General features: G+C 54.2%; 1 protein-coding gene across 2 annotated transcripts; it reads right to left on the bottom strand.

The window, feature by feature from the left end:
- Positions 1-1,307: 1,307 nt before the first annotated feature.
- Lgals3bp (galectin 3 binding protein) lies at positions 1,308-12,491 on the bottom strand. Of its 2 annotated transcripts, XM_087909702.1 has the most exons (6): positions 12,322-12,491; positions 9,599-9,672; positions 8,499-8,690; positions 8,228-8,359; positions 6,507-6,759; positions 1,308-2,706 (listed from the first exon to the last, which is right to left on the bottom strand). In XM_087909702.1, exons 2-6 carry the CDS (start codon positions 9,648-9,650, stop codon positions 1,602-1,604), a joined length of 1,734 nt encoding a protein of 577 aa, XP_087765828.1. In that variant the 5' UTR covers positions 9,651-9,672; positions 12,322-12,491; the 3' UTR covers positions 1,308-1,601. The 2 variants fall into 2 exon arrangements, with proteins under 2 accessions (XP_087765828.1, XP_085552250.1); XM_085696124.2 differs by lacking the exon at positions 12,322-12,491 and having other exon boundaries at positions 9,599-9,697.
- Between the last annotated feature and the right edge of the window lie 4,805 nt (positions 12,492-17,296).

Genomic DNA, 17,296 nt, shown 5'->3' with positions numbered 1-17,296 from the left:
GCTCTCTAGTTGTCGGGTTATGAGCAGACTGCATCCTGAGGGTGTCAATCCAAGGACCATGAGGAGGCTAAGGGATCACGTGAAGGCGGACTGAAGCCTCTGAGTGCGTGAGCGAGATCAGCCTTCCTTCCCCTAAGCTGACTTGCTCAAGGCACTCTGTCACCGTGGCAAAGGGATGGAGGATATGGACACACCCACCAGAATGGCTGAAGTGTGGGCAGCAGGAAGTGCCGGTGAGGACCCGAGTGACGGGACTCACGTCCTGGGAGGGGGACAAAAATCAGATAATGCCGCCGGGGTGCTCAGTGAGCTCTGCACAGTTCTGTTTCTGTTGCTTTGACAAAAAGGATAGCTCGGAGGAGAAAGGGCTCATTTTAGCCCACAGTTCACATCACGTTTCATTCTGAGGACATCCGGCAGGAACACGCAGCTGGTCACCTCAGAGAGAAATGAGCGCATGCATGCTCGCTTGCTGACTTGCTCAATTTCTTCATCCCTATATACTGGTAAGGACCCCTTTACTTAGGGAATGGTGCTGCCCACAGTGGGCTGGGTCTTCCCACAATCATTAACTCACAGACATGCACACAAGTCAACCCAATGCAGGCAATCCATCACTGAGACTCTTTCCTTATGTTTCTAGGTTGTGTAAAGTTGGGTAACCTTTGCTTTCACAAGTGGGATACACATGTGCACATGCACACACACATGCACACACACATTCTTGCTGGTCATAAAAGAGTTAGGGGAGACATCCACTGTCCAGAACCCAAAGATGACACTCTCCCAGGATGCCCCTACAGCATCTAAGGATGACCCAGGGTCCCATGGGCCACACAGCACACAGTATCCCCCTCCTGCCTGGCCCTGATTCTGGCTGTCTTCTGTTCAGTGATTAGGCACCTGCTGATGCTTGAAGAGTCTACCCCTGGTCCATCCTTACAGCCTTTGTCCCTCTTCCCTGGCACGGGTTCAAGGGCTTCTGGAGGCACTGTTGGTCCCCATGCCTCTTCCTTCTTCCTGCCCGGGCCCTCCTCTGTCTCCCGCTATTGTTCTTTAGCCTGAGTCCCAGCCTGGCAGTCTCTTCCCACAGATGCCCCTGTTCTCAGTCAGGTCAGCACAGCTCACCAGCTTGATACCCATGGCTGCATTCCACGCTGTGGCGATCCCAGGCCAGGGCTCGGCTGTTTGCTTGTTATTGTCAACCTCCCGGACTGGCTCACAATCTCATCCCCCATCCCCCAGAACCCAGCACCCCCGCCCTCCAAACGCCGGAGGAAGCCTACTGCATGAATGAACCAGCATCATGAGAAGCACCTGTGACTTTAATGATTTCTGATTAGTGACAGTGACATAGGGAGCTGCTGCAGTGGGCATCAGAAATTCCGCAGGACCTCACAGAACCTGCTTGTACCTGCAATGGGAGCCCTGGGGGCTCAGCTCTGGAGCGAGGGCTGCCTGAAATCTAGTAAACATTTAAAGCTCATAGAGTGGAAACTGGGGAAGATCTGGTGGCGGGCTGCTGGAAGTGGCTACCAAGAAGAAGGAGGTTAAGGAGGGGACACATGGGTGTCTGAGTCCCCACTACGGAGATGGACCATCTAGTCCAACTCAGTGGTATTAGTCAGGTAGAAGGGGCGGATGACCACACGGAAGCTGCTGAAGGCCCCTGAGGTGCAGGGAAAGAGGGAGGAGATCTTGGAACTATTGGTGTCTAGGGCAGTGGGGATAGGGGCCTTGGAGCCTTCAAAGTTGGTGACATCCACCACACTGTACCCTCCACAAAGCATCAGCACCTTGTTTTCGTAGTCAATGCTAGAATCGGAGTAGCCAGACTTGGTGAGGCCCAGCACAGGGAGCTCGTCAGAGGTGCAAGAGAAGCCATAGTTCCAGCAGCTCTGGACAGTGGGGAGGTAGCTGGCTGACCAGGAGATCAGCCTGTCCCTGAAGAGAAAGCTGGGGTGCTGTGGGGTCTGGAAAGACTGGTAGGGGTTGTACCGACCTCTTGAGCCATAGCCGTATGAGTAGTACTGACCGTAGTCATACACTTGGACGCCCCGTGACCTTGAGGACTGGGCTGTCAGGAAGGCACTCCAGGTTGAGGAGGTATAAAGCCGGGGCTTGTAGATGTCCTCGGTGAGGTTGTGGCCTCTGTACCTGGTGAGTACTGAGAAAGGCACGGTGTGGAACTCCAGGGCCTGCAGGATCTTCCTCTGGAACAGCGCCTGGTGAGCCTGGTACAAGGACAGATTGAACTGCAGCTCAAACAGCTCCTGGGGCAGAATCATCGGGAAACGGACCTTCTCCACCAGGCGCTCGACTTCCGCGTGGGAGACGCCACTCTCTGTGCTCCACAGATCCACCGCCTTCAGCAAGTCCAGCTCGCTAGACACGGCCAGCTCACTGTTGGAGAGGAGAGCCTGGAGCAAGGCGGTGGGAACGGTCAGCCAGGCCTCAGCCTGCGTCAGAGGCTCAAAGTTCCAGGCCAGGAACTGGACGCACAGTTCTTCCAGCACAGAGTCCCGGGTGGCCTGGGCATAGGCATAGAGGTCCAGGGGCGTGTGGAAAGTGGGGTCCTGGGGGAGGAGGGTGGCGAAGAGCCGTCCGCAGTAGTCTCGAAGCTGTGTGGCCTCATAGGCTGAGGCTAGCTTGTGCAAGCACTTGACAGAGGACATAGTGACCTCGATTCTTCGGGTGTAAAAGTACCTGGGAGAGGGAGGTAAGTTAGGAGTCTGAAGCCTGCCCTGATGGACGGCAGGTGTGTTTGGCCTGCTCTCCCACACAGCTACCTGTTACAGCTTCCCTGCTGGCCTTACTCCAGGGTGCTCCCACTGGGGGGCTCTGTCCTCCGCAACCTCACACTGACAGCAACTTTAGGGTGTCAGGCCATGGGGTGGATGACTGTTGGCAAGAACACTCACAGCCACTTTCTTCCTCATCTGTGAACGCCCTCCCCTGAGGGGTTCCCACCTGCATCTCCTGCTCTCTCTGATGTCACCATGAGCCTTGGTCAGTAGAGGTCTGGGCATGGGTCCCTGCTGGGTTCCTGTGGGTACCTCTGTTCCCCCAAGCATCTGCTCCCTGTCAGGTGACAATGGCTCTTTGGTCACCTTTTTTTCTGCTTCCCCGGGACTCTGAGTCATGCAAGGGTCTGAGTCTACCATGCCCAGAGTGACATCCTCCCTTTTTGTGCACAAGTGTTGAAATAGATCTGAGAGTCCCTGCATTGACTTCATGGCACCCCAGAGGCTGGGAGGGCAATTTTTTCCTCCGGACTGACCCTTCACACACAGCCTGAGATAGACCCCTCACACACAGCCTGAGATAGACCCCCACACACAGCCTGAGATAGACCCCCCCAGCCTGAGATAGACCCTTCACGAAATCATCTCCTAAGAAGGACCTGGGACAGAGGATGCTGTCACCACTCTCCCCCTGCTGCTGAAGGAGGGAGGGCCAGGAACAAGGATTCACACCAGTTTCCAATTCTCATCCCACACCAGAGTGGGCCCTCGTGCTGCCGGCAGCTCTAAGTGCTATGGGAGGCTGAGATGGGCCCGGGTTCTTGTGTCTGTCTTCATGCCCCCCCCCCAATGCCTCCCCGATGCACACATGGCCCAGTCTTAGGTTCTGGAAATCAGAGTGGGTCTCCCAGCCCTGTCCATGCTTTACAAGAAAAAAAAAATAACATATTCAGAGAGGGAAAAGGCCCAATGCTAGCAGCAAGAAATTGCTTGAGGGACCGTAGAAGGAACCTAGGTAACTCCTGTGTCTCCAGTGACTGAGCCCAGGTGTGTGTGTGTGTGTGTGTGTGTGTGTGTGTGTGTGTGTGTGTGACTTCAGAGGGAAGCCGGGGGGGGGGGGGGGGGGAGAGGAAGAGAAGAAGAGAGGAAGAGAGAGAGAGAGAGAGAGAACAAGAGCCCAGACTCCAGGCCATAGCTGGGGTGGGGGTGGGGGCAGGAAGGCAGAGATGACATCTGCTTCACCTTCCACTGTGTCTTAGACACAGAATTCACCAGGAAGACACAGGATCCCTGCCAGGTTTGCATACTAGGCTGGGAGCCAACGGTTCTAATCTGGGTTTAATCGGCAGTATTGTTCTCATAAATGTCACGTTCTGTTATATAAAGGCTCGTGTCATAAGGACAAGAGAGAATCCTTTTTTAATAAATGCTCTGTTTTAAAGTCCTAGGTGGGGACCCTGTGTGATCTTGACAATCCAGCAGGGAGGTGTGCATAGAAGGGCTGTGACCGAGGCCGGGGACGGATGTGGACCCCACTAATTGTCTCTCCTCTCATCCTGAGAATCCTGCACCTGACCCGACAGGAGCCAGGGGTAGTCTGTGAGGGCTCCTCAGAGGAATGCACTTTTCCTCCTCCCTTCACAGACAGTTCTGAAGTCACGGCTTCCTGCCGTGGGAAGGGAAAAGTCTTACGCTGAAGCTGGCAAGATGGCTCAGCAGCCAGTCGATTGCTATCAAGTCTGATGACCTGAGCTGATCCCCAGAACCCACATGGTGGAGGGAGAGAAGCTACTCTGACCTCCACATATACCCTGTGGGGCCCACACAAACAAACACACAAGAACCTAGGTGTGTGTGCGTGTGTGTGTGTGTGTGTGTGTAGGTGTAGGGGTGTGGGTAGGTGTGAGTAGGTAAGTGTGTGTGTGTAGTTGTGTGTATGTGTGTATGCATAGGGCTATGTGTGTGTATGTGTTTGTACATGTGTGTGTAGGTGTTTGCATGCAGGTGTGTGTATGTGCATGTGCATAGGGGTATGTGTATGTATGTGTGCATGTGTATGTGTGTGACTTCTAACGCACCTAAGACGCATGCCAGAGAGAGGAGAGGGCTTACGTGTGCATCTTACTTGCACCGTGCCTTCCTAACGGCCCAGGTGGGAAGCCTTTCTAGCCTTGCTGTAGGAGATCCAAGCTGCCCAGTGCCCACCTGGACTCCATTTCCATGTGCCCTCCCAGGTGGCTCACAGACAAGCTCCAGGTCTGGTACTCCATGCTAGGTCATAACCTCAGAATATCGAAAAAGTTCTTACACAAGCACACGATGGTTTGGAGAGAGTATTTAGAGCTGCATGGTGAAAATGCACCTATCTGTGTGCACTGGATGTGAGTGAGAGCACATGTGTGCACACTAGTTCAGTGTGCATGGCTGTTTGCACAGAAGAGTGCATTGGTGATCTGAATAAGAATGGCCCCCATAGGCCATGCTTAGTCACCAGGGAGCTACACTGTCTGAAAGGATGAGAAGGGCTGTGAGGTGTGGCCTTGCTGGAGGAGCTGTGTTACTGGGGGTGGGCGGAGAGCTTGCAAAGCCCATGACAGGCCCAGTCTTTCTCCGCCTGTGGATCAGGATGCAAAGTTCTCGGCTATTCTTCCAGCAACGGCCTGCACGTGTCCATGCTCCACACCCACCGCCATGATGACAACGGACTAAAGCTCTGAAGCTGCAAGCAAGCCCTCGGTTAATGCTTTTAGCTGCAAGCAAGCCCTCGGTTACATGCTTCTATCTGAAGAGTCGCCTTGGTCATGGTGTCTCTTCACAGCAAAAGAACAGTAACTAAGACAAGCAGACAAACAGGCACATGGAAAAGCGAGGTTCGGATGCACTAGCATGTGTTTCTACAATGCGGGATGCATAAGTGTGTGTGTGAGTGTGTGTGAGTGTGTGTGTGTGTGCGCGCATGTGCAAAGGCAGTTGAGGATTCAGATGTGCAAGCGTTCAATGCTTCCATGCAAGTGCAGGGAGCATCTGGGTGTGACTGTGTTCACACAAATGCATTCAGATGTGTCTCCGTGCGACTGCAGATAGATGGGAAAGTTTGCTACTATTTGTTGCTGCCCCTTTTAATGGTTGATAGCTATGGCTATTCTAGCCAGCAACTGCAACTCCACCGCTACCAGCAGCTTAGCGGTTAGCCTGCAAGAGCCACAGCCGGAGGGAATTCTGTTCCCTCAGCACCAACTCCTTCAACTTATCTAAATCTCTGTCCCCCCTAAAGAACTAAAGAACTCAAGATCCAAGGGTTGGGGTAGACTCCTGCTTCCCAGAGAGGCGGAATAGCAAGCGGCTCACCTAGCCCATCTGCTTGCTTCTTGTACTTCCTGATCCTCCTTATAAACCCTTCTCCACCTGGTTCCTCCTATTAACTTCCTGTCAGCTAGCTACTGACGCAGCCTCCTGACCGCAGGCGTATTTTATTAACCAAACACATCTTTGCATCATTAAACAAATGTTCCGGAGCATAAACAAAAGCAACACACCTTAAAATGATATTCTACAACGGTTTGCCTGCGAGTACAGCCGCGTGCAGTGTGAAGAAGCATGCACACGGTTGCATGGCTGTGTGATGTGCAGGCACACGTGTATGGGTGTTGCACGAGCACGTGATCAGGGTTGCAGGGCCCATCTACTTACCTTGCTGCCCCACCCTAGCGACTAGGAGGAGCGTGCAGCCCAAGCGTGACCGGAGCTGAAGGCTTGGCTTACCTGAGGAAGTCTCTGACCACAGGCATGCACTCTGCATCCACTCTCATGATGACACTTCTGCCCACCGCCTGCTGCAGGGCCTGGGCCTCTGGGTTGGTGTTCAGGATCAGCTTGTGAACACAGAAGGTCAGATCTCTATGCCCCTGCCCTGTCACCTGGATGAACAGGTCGCAGTCCTGCTGACTGTCAAAGATCCGGCCCAGTGCATCTGGGAGATCTCCAGAGAGGTCCAGGATGTGGACATCACTGGTTTCTGGGCGAGACAGAGGGAGTTGCTGTGTGAGGGTTTGGGCTCTATAAACCATTTTCTCTGACTCAAAGCTGCATTTGACTTTGGGAGTCAGGTTCTTCATCTGTACCAGACATCCTGGTACCTGGCTTGGCTCAGAGGGCTTATGGGAAGATGCAGGATGAAATAGGCCGTGAGGAAGGGTGCAGCTGCCCTTTGAACCTCATGAAACAGGAGCAGGCCCTCCTGGCCTCTCTGGCCACGTGTGGCCCTGTGCTCTTATACCCCAGAGGCTGCTCCCTGTACCCCACTCAGGCATTGTGTTTGGTTTATGGCAAGCGCTCTGGAGTCTGAATGAGAACAGCTCTCATAGGCTCGTATATTTGAATGCTTAGTCACCATGAAGTGGCATTGTTTGAAAGGATGAGAAGGGCTGTGAGGTGTGGTCTTGCTGGAGGAGCTGTGTTACTGGGGGTGGACTTTGAGGTTTCAGAGCGAGAGGGATGGAGACACTGGCATTGACTCTGTGTCCTTCCTTTGTAGCTGCAGAGGCCACTTGCCTACACCCAGTGAACAGCCTGAGAAGTCAGGGTTCCTTGGTAATTCCACACTAGAACTTGGGCCTCCCCATTCCCAAGGAAACTAGTCCTTGAGGGGCTATGGCATGCCTCTGGGCACCCCCACTTTCCCCTGCCTCCCAAAGCCTAATCCAGAACCACATGGACCATCACTCGTTGCCTGAGAGGGTTGGCTTGATTTTTACATTTAGACTGGGTGGGCTGGCTCCTTGGTGTCTCCTCTCACTGTGGATCCTAGCGTTCACCTCCATCTTCCTGGCCACATTGGTCCCCTGCCAGAGGGGCCTCCTGCCCTCCCAGAAGCCTGCACAGCTTAGTCACACTCATGAGGCCCCTCCAGTCTGAGCCCTCCGCCCCCGATCAACTTGTCCCATGCTTGCTTGACCTTGTTGGAGTCAATACCCTCGTGCCCCAGTGCCCAAACTCAGGACAGAGGGAGAATCTCCAGGAACCCCATGGGCTGGCCCAGGAGGAAGCCACAGATGGCAGCCAGGAAGAAAAGCTCCCACTGAGCCTCAGACGCAGGAGGTGAAGAGCTGGGATGGGGTCAGAGTTCAGCAGGTAGGGCTTTGGGCACCTTTGCCCTTGACCACAGCCATTCAGAACTGCTACAACCTGTGCCCAGGCAATGCAACAGAGCACGTAATAACCCTAAGATCCTGTGCCTTAGAGAGCCAACACCCTCACACAGGTGTCATCCGTAAATGGGATACAGTCCCTGACCCATAACCCACTGCCCTGCTGCAGAAGCTTCCCTAACACAGGAAACACCGGAGGCTCTCCCAGAGGAAGTGAACTGGTCCGACATCCCAGCCACACCCAGGGTGCCACTCTCAACGTCTGCGTACACAGGGGGAGGGGCACGGGCATAACCGTTGCTTCATCCAGGTGCTGGATCGGCAAGGGCAGCTCACCGTTAGAGCAGACAACGCCTGCATCCTTCTCATGCCCGCAGCGGCTGTTCAGCCAACCCAGGGAGCTGCAGTTGGCCAGCGAGGGCTCTGTCCCTGTGCACTCCACCTCGTCCAGCATGACGGGTCCCCTTCCTGTGGGCACAAGAGGAAGTCAGGGGCCACACTGGAGGAGGAGCTGGACCCTTGGTGCTGCTCACTGGCACAGCAGGGATGTTTGAGGGGCATTACTAGCAACCTCAGCTTTCCGGGGAGGGGGTATAGCAGCCCACACCTGGCCCAAAGGCAGCTCTGCCCAGCGCCCGAGTGGCGTTCTCATAGCCCAGGGCCCGGCAGACGACGTTGGCATCTAGAATGTTCCAGAGGTTGTCGCACACTGTCCCCCATTGGCCTCTGTAGAAGATCTCCACGCGGCCCTCGTTGGCTGAGGCCCCGTTAACCAGACGCATGTCCCCATCTTCTGTACCTGTTGGGAAAGTGGGGGTCACCTGGGAGCAGGGTTGGCCTGTTTTGGTGCCCACCCCCATGACCTCGATGCTCTGGGCTGTGAAAGTCACCCCAACTGGGGTGCAGTGGGGTTCTCTTGAGCCACTTCAGAGCCCCCTGTCCGTGTGTGAAAGCTATCCACTGAGGAGCAGAGAACGCTCTCTGAGGACCCCATGGAGGCCACGGCCTTTCGGTTTCTCAGCTTTGGGCCTTTTGTGCTAAGAGAGCACCTTGGTTCTCCAGCCTGCAGAGTAGATGGAGGTGGTGGTCGCTGGAAGGTCTGGGAGAGGAAGAGGCCTCTTGCTGGCTCTCTGGAATGCTGGCCTGAGGGGACAGGTGGCCCCTGGGCCCCTAGACACAGGCAGAGAGCAGATGCCCCTCGTCTCTGCAGTGTTGGTCTAAAGCAGACAACCTGAGCCAGAGCCAGTCTGCAACCAGGCAAGGCAGTCAAGGGGCCCCCATCTCTGCCAGTGCTCAGAGGGTCAGCAAGTAGCTGGGTCTTGAATTTGGGGCTCATTCATGCCAAAGAGGGCATTCAGCTGAGGGTGCAGGATGACCACCCTCCGGGGGCTCTCTGAATTCTAACCTATGTCCCAAGGCCACCCACTCCAGGACAGCACAGGCTCGGCACCTCCTCCTCGGCCCACAGTTAAGATGGGAAGGTTCCTGGCATTTTCTCCATCACCTGAGTGACACCTGGGCCCAGGGGAACCCCAGACACACACCACCACTATTTGGGATTGACTGGGGATCCACATGGAGAGACTTCTGAGACATGGCGCCTCACAGGATGACACCTGAGTTTTCTGTGAGGAGGTGACCCACTGAGCAAGGTGTAGTAGCCTTGAAGAGTTCTGTTTTGGGCATTTGCCAGCGGGCATGACTCACCTTGAGTCCCTGGAACCAGCAACCACACGGAGAGGAGCCATAGGAGAGCCATGGCCTGGTCTAGAAGCCCAACCCTGCAGCAGAAGGGACAGCACAATGAGTCTGGCGACAGTTCTCCACTGCAGGCTGATGTGGGATCCCCTCTGTGTGCTGTGAATATCATTGGTTAATAAAGGAACTGCTGTGGGCCTAAAGCAGAGCTATAGGGGAACAGAGCTGGGGGGGGACTAAACTGAATGCTGGGAGAGAGGAGGCAGAGTCAGAGAGAAGCCTTGTAGCCCCGCGGTAGACAAACGCTGGAACTTTACCCAGTAAGCCACTGCCACGTGGCAATACACAGATTAATGGAGATGGGTTAAATTAAGAGAGTTAGCCAATAAGAAGCTAGAGCTAAGGGGCAAGCAGTGATTTAATTAATACAGTTTCTGTGTGGTTATTTCAGGTCTGAGCAGCCAGGAACCAACAAGTAGCCTGCTTCAACAGCAGACCAGCAGTTCCATGGTCTCGTCAGCCCTGCTGGTGGAGGACAGGGCAGTTTTGTGGGTGTTCCCTCTTCTGCAGGGCTCAGATGGTCATGTGATGGCTCTCATGCAGGCTTCTCATGTGCTCTGGGGAACAATCTTCAGGTCAATAAGAAGGTGGAACAGGTGGGTGAGGGCTCCGGGCAATGAGGGCCCAGGAAAAGCAAGGGCTGTGCCTTGGGGATAGACAGGGTTTAAGCCCGCTAACAGTTGGCCTTAAGAGACAGAGACCATGCAGAAGGGTCTGGGCCTCCATGGTGTGAAGTGAGAGGTGGGTGGGAGGTTTGAAGTAAGGATGAATGGGAGGTGTGAAGTGGGGGTGGGTAAAATGTGTGAAATGGGGATGGGAGGGAGGTGTGAGGTGGGGATGAGTGTGAGGTGTGAGGCGGGAGATGGGGACGAATGGGAGGAGGGAGGTAGGGATGAGTGTGAGGTGGGAGGTGGGGGTGGGGAGGGTGTGTGAAACGGGAATGGGTGAGAAGTATGAAGTGGGGATGGGTGTGAAGTGAGGATGAGTGGGAGGGAGGAGGTGGGGATAAGTGGAAGGTGTGAAGTGGGGATGAGTAGAAGGTGTGAAGTGGGGATGAGTGGGAGGTGTGAAGTGGGGATGAGTGGGAGGTGTGAAGTGGGGATGAGTGGGAGGTGGGGATGAGTGGGAGGTGGGGATGAGTGGGAGGTGTGAAGTGGGGATGAGCAGGAGGTGGGGAAGTGTCAACTCCCAATAAGCTGCCAGCTCTAAGAAGGGGGGCAGAGGACTCAATATTAGGCTATGGCCTAACCTCTTGCCTATCTGTGCTCTATCCAGGCACTGTCCCTCAGCCCCTGCAAGGACAGGGATGACCCACAGAGCAGGCAACACCCACTCTACTCCCAGGCTTGGTTCTGGCTAGTGGGTGGTACTGTTGGGAGCACCATCTACTGGGCAAGAGCTGGTAACCTCAAGTAGTTTCTTTGTTACTTAGGCCAGAGGCCCAGGGACAGGCAAGAGAGATATCCCAGGACCAGTAGAAACGCCAGGATTGCCCCTCACCCCCACCCTAGTGCCCCTCCCACCACCCCACCCAACCCTGTCTCAGACACTTCTGCACTAGACCAGCATGAAGGACCTCTGGATCCCAGCCCACTTACAGCTGTCCTGGCAGGGGTGAAGATGTTCTCAAGAGACTTGTGCCCCGCCCACTTTGGCTATCAAATTACTGAAACAAGGTCCCCCAAAGGAGCTGGAATTTCCTGAGGCATCTCATGCTGAGAGAAGGCTGAAGTGCCATGACAGCTTCACAGGAGGGGGGGGGGGCACTTGTCTCCAGGATAGAGATTTACAGCTCATGCAACGACAAGGCCAGCCCAGTTATACACACCTGTAGCCCCCCATTTAAATCTAAACCTCATGTCAATACCTCAAGGGGCTCGAGGGAGAGGCCGATCTGTTCATCTTCTCAGCGTAGCCCCATGAGATAAAGCTCCTTTTATGGTTTTCACTATATTGTGTCTTTTACTGGACCACGGTAGATGGGTGGCTGAGCCTGGTTATCAGGGGAGCTGTCTGGGCATAGGCTCTGACCATTGATTGCATCCTGTAACATATCACTGGGTGGGAAACTTGGCCCTTGCTGCTGTGCACCCTCCCTGCCCCACTCAGCAGGTTCTGGCCGGCGTTCTGAAGCCAGCCATACAATAAACAAGACTCCAGAGCAGAAAGCCAGTTCACAGCCCAAGTGAACACGCTGAAGTGAGAGTCAACAGACTCCAGATCGCACAGCTAGTGAGCCCCAGGTCGGGGTCTGCCCAGGGGTGCCCTGGGTTCGGGGAAACCTGAGTCCCACGGCAGACTACGTCGGGGGCCCATTCTCTCCATTTACCATAAGCTGTGGCCACTAGGTTTGTGCGTGCTGAGTCAGGAACTCGATGCCTCGGGAACACTGCGGGTATGTGGATGAGGCTGTCCTCTGCCTGACTCCTTCATGTGGGAAGTTGGGACAAGTCTGCCTATGCTGGCTCATTCAGTAGCTCTGTGCAAGTAGGCACAGCCCTAGGTGAGAGTCCACAGACCCAGGAGAGGGCCCAGGGCTCAATTCCAAGCCACTTCTCCCTTCAGTTGATGCTTTTTCAGCAAACATCCCGCCCAACTGTCTAGCAGCCCTGCAGGTGGAGGTGGACCACAATGGCCAGCCAGGGATCATGCTGCGTGGACTGGGGACTCACCTGGAAGCGAGAGACAGTAGCTACCTGTCTGTAGGGGCAGCTGCTGAAGGTAGTCTGGAGCCTCCCTGCTGGCTGCAATCAGAAGATTGCTGTAGACTGTTCGCCGGAGAGAGGCACCACCATGCGGTTTTCTCAGCCTCGTCTCAGGAAATGCTTTATAAACCTAGTCTGCTTTCGATTTCCAGAAAACACATGACAGAGGCCGCTCCTGGGGTTGGCTGCAGACAAGGCTAGCAGCCCTCTGCTTGTTCACTGCTCTGCGGGGGGGGGGGGGGGGGAGGGGGATGGCAGGCACCCAAGTGCCCTGTGGCTGAGCAGATAAAAAAAAAAAAAAAAAAAAAAAAAAAAAAAAAAAACAGTAATGCTCAGGCGCCTAGGCTACACTGTGTTTGAACAGCCAGATGCACCTCCAGGCAGGTACCCGGGGAAGGGGTGGGGGTAGGGACAGGATGGAGGTGCTGGGAAGGTGAGGCATGTGGGCCTGGAAGCAGAGGCTCAGGGGAACAGACTGTGTCTATCTATGAGCATGGACGTGGGCTACACAATCCTTGCCTGGACCTGGGGAGGCGGGCTGTGCTCAGGCACAAAGCTACTGTGCTGATATGTGGTATGTGGACCAGAGTGCGTCACGCCTGAGGGTCAGGTATAGAGACAAAAAGCCAAAGGTAGAAAGCAAGGCTGGGATCTTGAGGTGGACTAGTGGTTAAGAGTATGGCCTGCCCTTACATGGGACCTGAATTCAATTCCCAGCACCTGTGTTGGTTGGCTTAGAACAGCCCATACCTCAACTCCAGGGAGATCTGACACTTCTGGTCTCTGTGGGCACCCACACGCAAGTGTGTGTATGCATGTACACACACAATTCACACAATTTTAAAAATTAAATTTTAAAAGGCTCCTATAATACCTAGTTTAAAGGGGGAAAACCAGGGCTAATCAGGCATGGCGGCACCCACTTTTAATGGGGGGGGGCAGAGTTTGCATAGCGAGTGGGTAAGGGCACTTGCAGCCAGACTGGTGATATGAGTTTGATCCCTGGAACTCACTGCAGGGGAAAACTGACTCCTGTGAGTCGTCTTAGGATCTCTGTATGTGTACCATGGCATGTATGTCCTCACATGTGGGCACAGATGGTAAATAAGTGTAAAAAGTTAAATAAAAATTAGAGAGGACTGGGGAGATGGCTCAGTGGCTAAGAACACTTGTTGCTCTTGCAAAGGATCTAGATTCAGTTCACAGCACCCATACGGTGGCTCACGACCACCCATAACTCCAGTTCTAAAGGATATAATGCCCTCTCCTGACCTCCATGGAGCACCAGGCACACATGTGGGGCACATATATACACGCGGACAGAAATAACTGTATGCATAAAATACATTAAAATAAAAAATTAAAAAGGCTAACTTCCCCAGACTTAGGATAATGCTATGCAGTGGGGGCCTAATTCCTAACCGCTCCTGTGCCTCACCCTTGCCTCTAGAGTTATGACCCCGAGATACTGAGCCGTCCTGGTGAACTCTACCCTAAGGATCCGTCACTGACGGCCCAGGAGGCAAGACCAGGTGACTGCTAGCTGGTATACAATCACCCCCTCCTTTTCGGCTGTATGACTCTTCTACAATTCGCTTGCTGTTTCTGTCCTCAGCGTCCACTCTTTTCTAAGGTTCACTGATTTCATGTGTGTGCGCACTGTGTCTGTATTTAGCACACCACATGCGTGGTGTGCGTATGGGAGCCACCAGAGGGCATCAGATGCCCTGGAACTGGAGCTACAGATGATTGAGCTGTGGGTGCTGGGAATGGAACTGGGGTTCCGTAAGGACGCAACAGCTGAGCGTTTTCTCCAGTGCCATCCCCAAGTGTTATTCTTTACTAAAGGGTTTACACCAGTTCTAAATCCTTTCATCCCTGTGCCCTGGGCTCTGTGACCCAGGCATGCCAACAGGGAGACCCCGAGACCTGGGAGCATCAAGCCCAGACAGGAAGTGTCGAGCAGACATGCTGAGTTCCCAAACATGCCTGACAGTACTGTAGTCTCCCGAGGCCCCGTGCGGCTGGGTATAGAACACCAACGGGGGCTGGCCAGATTACCTGTGACAGACACCAATGTCGACATCAATCTGTGGGAGAGAGGCACTGTTTTGGAAACCCCAGGAAATCCTGGAAAGCACTTTGGATTTATCTCAAAGCTTTGAGCCCCAGAGTCCAGAGGTCGGAACTCAATGACTGGCTGAGATGCTGTTTCCAGGATATGGGGTAGCAGTCCTGAGAGCTATAGGCAGAGACAGACCTGACCCTACAGAGATGGCCAAGCTGGATGAACTGGGGGCTAACTTGTGGCTTCTGTCACCTCGGATGAGACTGTGAAAAGGATGTGGGTGCTGGCCTGCCTGATGCCTCCATCCCTGGTCAGCCCCATCAGCCAGCGGGGGCCCAGAGCCCTATGCTTCCCATGGAGGGAAGGATGCTAGGTCACAGGGGCAGGGCGATCACAAGATGTGTGGTCTGCAGCAGGTCCAGCTGCTCTGTGGCCACTCCAAAGTCAAAGGATGGGTGTCGCATGGGCCCAGACATTGCAACACAGGGGGATTTCCAAGAGGCCAGGCCCCAGGAACTTGAGCTCCCTCCAGCCACTCCAGTAAAAGCAGGGAAGAACAAGCTGAGGGGCCAAGTGGCCCTGCTTCCAGTTCAGCTGCCCAGTGTTGGGAGCTATTGGGGGCTGTGGAGCCCTGGACCCTGAATTCCCTGTGAGCAGCTTGTTTTTCCTGTGTTCGCAGCTGCTCTGAGCAGCACAGAGAGAGCGGGGGCGTGGCCAGAGCCCTATGTAAGCTTCCTCTGAGCACAATAAACTTGGCATTCTTGTATCAAGGATGACCCATGTTCTTCTATCTGTGCCTGTGTTTTTAAGTCTCCAGCTTAGTTCCCGGCTGCGTGCCGACCTGTAGCAGCTACAGGCGTAGTACCATATAGCACGTAGTACAGACACTGAGTTTTACGTTGAGTTGGTCCCCACCCCCAACTGTGCTCATCTTTAACAGGGACCTGGAGGTTACAATGGCCTCTTAGGGATAATGCCCTGAAGAGATTGGGGCACAGTGAATTCTAGCAGATCCCAAGTCCCCTCCCAATACTGTGTGCACAGTAAGAGACAGCCTCAGTGCCAAGACAGCTGTCAATCACTGAGACCCTGGCAGAAGAGAAGCCTCCAAGAGAAATGTCCAATTCCCGGAAGACATGGGGCCTCCTGGCTTCTTGTTTCTTTTGCTTTGCATTTGTGGCCTCCCACACCCAGACTTGGAAGCCAGGCCCCACTTCTCCATTCTCTGGCTACAGAATAAACCCGTGATTTTCTTTGCTTTTTAACACTAAATGGAAAACGGTCTCTTAAAGTAACAGGGTAAAGTATGGCCAAACAGTCTTTGTTTAAGGGAGTCTCTCGTGAAAAGGGGTGGTACACTGGTAACTTCCTCACTTCTTTGGGGTGCTCTTGGCCTCAGCCTGGGGACTCGTGTGCATCCTCGGAGGGACATGTCTCCACAAGTTCCGGTGTCATCTGTCACAAACTCTCAGGCCAGGTGCCCTCACTCAAATGACCGGCATGTGAAAATCATTTGTGCGCACGCTGGTCCCTGCAGCCCAGGGCAGTGGTTCCAGGATGACCTGCCTTCTGCATAGAAGCTGGACCACAGGGAGGACAGAGACAGACACCCACATCCCTCCCTCTGCCAACCAGAAAACTGAGGTAGTGGATTACAAGAGACTGGAACTTTCCCAGGGGCCTCACCTGAGGAAGGAAAAGCTGAGGCCTGGTGCCAGGCAGAGGAGACCTTTGTCTCCTGGAAGGAGTCCACATGGTCTGACTTGTCTGACAGATGACCTGGCCGGACAGCCCAGGAGCCAGGGCCAGAAACAATGATGGGTCAGTGATGGGCAGGACCACACCATGAGCGGGCGTAACTCTTGCCTCTATTTAAACCTAACTGTATGCTAGGAACCCGAAGATGGACTTGGGAGAGCCACTGTACCTCCCTCCCTCCCTCTCTCTCTCTCTCTCTCTCTCTCTCTCTCTCTCTCTCTGTGTGTGTGTGTGTGTGTGTGTGTGTGTGTATGGGAGCACAGGTGCCACAGGGAGGCATAGGAACATTAGAGAACAGGTTTTGGCAATTAGTTCCAAGTCAATCTGTCAGGTTCATACGGCAGGCACTGTCCACGCTGAGTGGCTTTATTGGCCCACACCGGGTCTTTTCCTTGTCCCTCTGCCCAGGGTGACCACACTGCGCAAACCCTTCTCTGCGATTCTCTGTGGAGGTTGGGACACTAAGCTTGGCTTGTGACCGCTGTGGTCCAGTCTCCAGCACTTCAGGATCTGTCCTGACTCCAGTAACAGGCAGAGTGGGGAGATGTTGGGAGCTATGGATCCCTGGACCCTGAATTCACTGTGAGTGGCTTGTTTTTCTTATACTTGCAGCTGCTCTGAGCAAAACAACTTGTTTTCCTCTCCTCTGAGCAGCACGCAGCTGCTCTGAGCACGGGACCATGATGGCAGGCTGGTGGGTCTGCATTTGAAAGATCCGGAGAGCTGGGGCGTGGCCAGAGCCCTATATAAGCTTCCCCTGAGCACAATAAACTTGGCATTCTTGTATCAAGAGTGACCCATGTCTCCAGTCTCTGTCTCTCTGTGTATGTGATTTTTTAAGTCTCTCAGTCAGGTTCCCTGGCTTGCATACTATAGAATGGTCAGGAGCTACAGGCGTAGTACCGTATAGCACACAGTACGGACGCCAGGGTTTAACAGGGAGAGGTGGGGTGGGACAGAGCCTGAAGTGCTGGAGACAGCCTTACACACTGCTCTTGCCATGAGATCCAAGCCTGGAGCCGTGAAAAGCTTATCAAGACCCCAAAGCTTGCAACCTCACCTGTTTAGACACATCAGGACAGAGCCCTTGGCAACAGCCAACACAGACAAGAGGAG

Source organism: Myodes glareolus, chromosome 9, assembly GCF_982192425.1.
Source record: "Myodes glareolus chromosome 9, mMyoGla1.1, whole genome shotgun sequence".
NCBI lineage: Eukaryota > Metazoa > Chordata > Mammalia > Rodentia > Cricetidae > Myodes > Myodes glareolus.
Note: the sequence above shows the minus strand (reverse complement) of the source record. Positions and strands in the feature narration are given on the sequence as shown.

Coding starts and splice junctions, on each gene's coding strand:
- Lgals3bp (XM_087909702.1), bottom strand. CDS start 9,650: ATGGCTCTCCTATGGCTCCTCTCCGTGTGGTTGCTGGTTCCAGGGACT. Junction 8,691..9,598: donor GCTGGTTCCAGGGACTCAAG/GTGAGTCATGCC, acceptor CTTTCCCAACAG/GTACAGAAGATGGGGACATG. Junction 8,360..8,498: donor CAGAGCTGCCTTTGGGCCAG/GTGTGGGCTGCT, acceptor TTGTGCCCACAG/GAAGGGGACCCGTCATGCTG.